Source organism: Harpegnathos saltator, unplaced genomic scaffold (genome assembly GCF_003227715.2).
Source record: "Harpegnathos saltator strain DR-91 unplaced genomic scaffold, Hsal_v8.6 scaffold345, whole genome shotgun sequence".
Lineage (NCBI taxonomy): Eukaryota > Metazoa > Arthropoda > Insecta > Hymenoptera > Formicidae > Harpegnathos > Harpegnathos saltator.
In genome coordinates this window covers 122,501-127,796 of record NW_020230145.1, presented here as the reverse complement: position 1 = coordinate 127,796, position 5,296 = coordinate 122,501, and the positions used below count along the sequence as shown (strand labels likewise).

General features: G+C 54.4%; 1 protein-coding gene across 1 annotated transcript in view; it reads right to left on the bottom strand.

The window, feature by feature from the left end:
• Positions 1–3,856: 3,856 nt before the first annotated feature.
• LOC105182705 (POU domain, class 4, transcription factor 2-like) overlaps positions 3,857–5,296 on the bottom strand; it is a 1,504-nt gene continuing 64 nt past the window's right edge. The window contains exon 1 of the mRNA XM_025300280.1: positions 3,857–5,296. This exon is cut by the window's right edge and continues 64 nt beyond it. Coding sequence (XP_025156065.1) covers positions 4,723–5,296 — 574 coding nt within the window. The 3' untranslated portion in view covers positions 3,857–4,722.

Below are 5,296 nucleotides of genomic sequence, written 5' to 3'. Positions count from 1 at the left end.
CTTAAATCACAAGAGAAATCACGGTCTCGGAAATGTTACTTTTTTTTTCGGCTTTTTCTTTTCAACGATCACCCAAGGGTTGCCCGCGGATCTCTCTCGATCCTCGGCAGCCAAGTCTCCTCTTTTTTTTTTTTATTTTCAGTACAAGGATATCTCTTTTTCTCTCTTTATCTCTCACCTCTTCTTCGCTTCATTCGATCTATTAAGTAAATTGTGATAAGTAACGATATACATATTTAATCCTACCTCGGAGGAACGTATATTCGAATGCCGTAAATCTCGCTTTATTCGACAGACTCGTCGCGTCGCGTATCAAATAATAAAGTCTCCGATGCCAAATGGCGTCAACGGGGTGGAAAGGGTTTTACGAGCGGGGATGGGTGTCCTTGGGACATGTGGACGAGCGCGTTCGCGCGAGAAAAAGGGAGAATTCTGCGCGCGGTTATACCTAAAAATAAGAGCCGCGATATATCTTCCGTCGGCGGTGCGCTCCATTATCGATAGTAACTTTCACTCCCGGCGTGTCCGTTTCTTCGCCATTCGATGCATCCGTAATTTTCCTCGATAAATCATGCTCGCGGTGCTCCCTATCGGCGCATCGCGACGGAACGTTATCTAGCGAAATTTATTCACCCTCGGCCCCCGAGAGCGCGCAATTTGCGCGCGACACTTTGGAAATTAAGTTCGTCGTGATCCTTTGCCCTTGGAAATTAACCGTCTTGATGACTCGACGTAAGCGACGTCGATGAAACAACCGACGAAAAGTCGGCCAGTGTGAGAAAGATGGGCGGGAGGGAGTGAGGGGGCAGAGAGAAAGAATCTGCCGGAAGTAATCGCGATATTTCTGAGAGACTTGCCGGAGTGCAAATCAACACATCCGCGCAAATAGTAAGCGTGCTCAATTTCCGCCCGATTTCCGCTTCGTGTCGTCGCGCGGGGAGTTAACGCGCTTCAAGCCTAATCTCGTGCCGTTGCAGGTTCTACCGAAGCTGAAATTCCGCTACTCTCTCTCCACGCCCAGCAGCAGCGAGCGAGGTAAGCGCGCTGCATCGCTGCCGCCGCCGCCGCCGCCGCCGCCGCCGCCGCCACCGCCGCTGTCGGAGTCGATTCAAGGTGCAGTCACCTTTCTCAGGGGCCGGGTGACCGTGGAATTCCACTGGGTACACTCGGGCGGAAAAATAATCTCGTTCCGTAAAGTACATCTTCGCCGTGTACCTCGGCCCCTCTTCTCTCATTCCCTTTCTCCTCCTCGTTCTCTCTCTTTTTTTTCTCCCCCTCTCTTCTCTCTTTCTCTCCTCTCTCCAGCATGGCCATTACGTCGGTCGAGGAACCAACTTAAACTCAGCCGTGCCCCGTGCATTTTAATGCAGCCGCGATTTATCAGGGAGCGCACCGGATCTTCGATGCGCGCCGCGGGAATCGCCTCCTCGTACGTAATATCGAGAGTAAAAGTGAGCCGAAAGTTACTCACGTGGCGGCGGTGACGTGCGTATATATACGTCCACGTGTGTTTTCAAACGAGCGGCCGTCCACAGGAGGGTGGCCGCGAATCTCGCGGCCGAAATTCGACGTTGTCGCGCGACAGTTCCGGAAGTCATCGTCATCGTCGCGCGGACGACACGGCATGCGGGTTATAACGTCGACACGTCGGCGAAAGATGGATCGATCGCGCGTGTTCTCTTTCTCCTTTTCTCTCTTGGTCGATTCCTTCGCGCACGCGAAGGTGTTTCGAGGCTGTCGGGGCGTTCTACGTGAGACGCTCTTCGAAATAAAATTTGATATCGGGAAAACTGCGGGAGGAATTGAACGTTAAGTTGATAGCGGGACACGGAGGAGAAGGAGGGGAAGGAGGAGAAGCAGACTAATATGAGCCGAACTCTCATATCGCGCCGAGCTAAAACAAGATGAAATTTCTTGAATATCGTGACTCGAATGTGAAAAAATTTGCAAGTCGTATATTAAACACGCGTATATTAAACACCGAGTCGAAGGTGTTTACCGTTATTACTCGCGAGACTCGCGGCACCGTCGCGAGAGAGAATTCCCCGATATTCACGACGGAGATCGACGTGCCCTCGATCCGGTCGACAGCCACATGCAGGAGGACACCCATCCTCGCGCGAACCAGGGCGAGGGAAAAATGGACGACGACATTCGCGTTCGGAAACCCGCGCGGTTCCCTACGACCGCGGAAACCTCGACCTCAAGAGGTTAACTCCTTCTATCTCTCTGGCTCTCCCTAACAATTTTACACACCGAATAGAAAAAAGGAAAGAAAAAACGGTCGCGTCCTTACATCCTAATTCTCCCAGCGCACGCGCGGCGGGAGAAACCGATATTTTGATAATTTTCTCCACCCTGCGATCTCTCTCTCTCTCTCTCTCTCTCTCTCTCTCTCTCTCTCTCTCTCTCTCTCTCGTTCTCTCTCTCTCTCTCTCTCTCTCTCTCTCTCTCTCTCTCTCTCTCTCTCTCGTTCTCTCTCTCTCTCTCTCTCTTTCGGTTGATCGAATCGCGCGCGGGCTACCCGTTTACCTTCCTTTCTCTATTCCTTTCTTTTGCCCTTTGCGCTTTCGAGGTACGCGGGTATCCGGGCACTCGACGATGCAATCTAAAAAGTATACGTGTGTGTGTGTATGTGTCGGTGTGTGTGTATGTGTACTCTTAAAATTACGATAGTCGAGGACGCGTGACACTAGCTGAACTATACCGTCTCCGTCGTGCCTCTGTACATTGGTGTTTTTATTTAGAAAATAATTCGACCGTTTAGAATATATAATTTATGTATATATATATATATATATATATATATACTTTTTTTATTTATATATATATATTTATCTGTATATATGTATATATTTATATTAGCTGCAGTTCTACGTTGCTTAGTGCGGTGTCTCCTCTCTCGCTCTTATGATACACATTCGCGCGCGGCGCGGCGCGTCGCGGCCGCTTCTCGAATGAAACGCGATCGAGCGACGATCGACGGATCCTAACGAGTTGTCCTCGTTCCGCTAGCCGTCCCGCGTGCCGTTCCCGCCGATTGGAGCACCGTGACTCGTTAGGTCCTCCTTATCCTTCCCTCCCGTCCTCTCCCGCTCTCGAAGAGCGACTCGACGTGGGCCGATGCGCCATCGAACTTCGCCTCTCGGCGATCTCTCGGCACAATCATCAAGTGCTGGTCAAGCGCGTACACGACGTTTCTACGCGTACGTATGTACACATATTACATGGAACAGTGGGCTCCACGTAGCTGATGGTCCGTCGTTTCCGGTGAGGGGCTGCTCTCGCGGACCGACCGTGCTCTCTTTCTCACGGGTCGTCGCGTGGCCCCGCGAGGGACTTCCGTTTGGCATTACTCATGCTCAACGACGCTGATCTCGAGGTCATCAGCGCTAAGGTGGCGAAAAATCTCGGTGAGAGTCCTCCCGTGTCCGTCCGGTCTCCTTTCTCGCTGGATCCGCGGGGACGGTGACTCCCCGTGGTCACACGAGAAACGTTTCCTGTTTCTTGTCTCTCTCTCTCTCTCTCTCTCTCTCTTTCTCTCTCTCTCTCTCTCTCTCTCTCTCTCTCTCTCTCTCTCTCTCTCTCTCTCTCTCTCTCTCTCTCTCTCTCTCTCTCTCTCTGTCTCTCTCCTTTCCCTCCGAGAGTCGCGCCGGCGAGAGAATAAAGACTTACTAAGTACCGTTTTAGGACTGTTGAAGTGTGCGCGTAATCATGACGGAGAACTTATATATCTGTCTTTTGTGCTTCTCCTCTCTCTCTCTCTCTCTCTCTCTCTCTCTCTCTCCCCCTCTCCCTCTCTCTCTCCCTCTCTCCCTCTCTCTCTCTCTCTCTCTCTCTCTCTCTCTCTCTCTCTCTCTCTCTCTCTCTCTCTCTCTCTCTCTCTCTCTCTCTCTCTCTCTCTCTCGATATTACCGTTGTACGTAAAATTAAGTATGAGTGCCGAAGTTTGGAGGGTCTCGAACAACATAGAGACGGCGACACGGAAAAAGAATGGAACTCGAGGAAAGCATCCCAGAGGCGTGGGAGCGTAATCCGCGCGACTGGTAAAGAGAGTCGTTCGCGTCCCGGCTACTTGGTCCGGGCACGCCGCTCAGCGTGGCGTCTCTCCCGAGTAGTCAGCCTCCAGGGACTCCCACGGCTGAAATCGACGTCGTCGCGTCGTCGGCGACGCTCGGGCTCCGGGACAATGCCGGTGTCTGTCTCGATAGTGATCCTGCGCGGAATGGATTTCGCAGACTGCGCTATCACAGCGACGCGGGGAGGCGGGTCGACGGTCGCCGGCTGGCGCTTCGCTACTTTCGCTTCTCGGTGCGCTCTCGCTCGCTTCCTGATATCCTTCCTTCGTCGACGTTCGCCGATGCTATACTCGGTCTTCCTCCTGCCTTCACGTTCCTCTTGCTTTTCGCTCGGCTCAGCTCCGCCGGTTGCTCTTCCTTTCCCTCGTCGTACTTCACAACGACGGGAACGTTCGCTGGTCTTTTCCCTACGGTCGCAACTACGGTCTCTTCGTCTTCCGCTCAGCCCGCCGCTCGTCGTCGACTCTTCTCGCTCGCGAATCTCCCCGCCGGAACAACACGGCGGAGAGATCGCGGATACGTGGTCGTCTCTATAGACCTCTATAGACCTCTCGTCTTCCGTCTTGTCTCAGCGAGACAACGTGTTCACCGATGAGCTCATCGTCATCGTCGTCATCGTCGTCATCGTCACCACCGTCATCGTCTACGCTCGGTACGTCCCGATACCGCCCAGATCGAGGCTGTCGCGCAACTCCATCTCCAGCTGCGGCTCCCTGTGCTTGTCCGAGCGATGCTGCGCTACCGATAACGACGACAACGACGACGGCGGTGGCGGCGGCGGCGGCGGCGGACCGGCGTCTCGCTCGCGGTTTCTCTCGCGAGTGGACGATCTGTCCTTCTCGCGCTCCCTCGCGTGATGATGATAGTGATGAGCGGCGTGGCCGTTCACCGGCAGCGTAGGGTACGACGACTGGCCGCAGGAAGGCTGATGCCTGGAGGGCAGGGGCGGCGGCGACGGGTGATGGCGACCGGCCGGTATGATGCCGTTCTGCAGACCGGACTCGATTCGCAGCCGTTCGTCCGTCTCCCTGGAGGTGAGCTGCGGCTGCGAATGCGGCGTACGGCGCAGCGAGTGATTGGAGTAGTGCGGTCGCCCACCGCCGGCGAGGCCGTCGATCGGCGTGGCGGTCAACGACGCCGTACCGTCGTCCACGACACCTCTACCACCACCTACGCCACCTCCACCACCTGTTCCGATGGCCACACCGCCAGCGCGG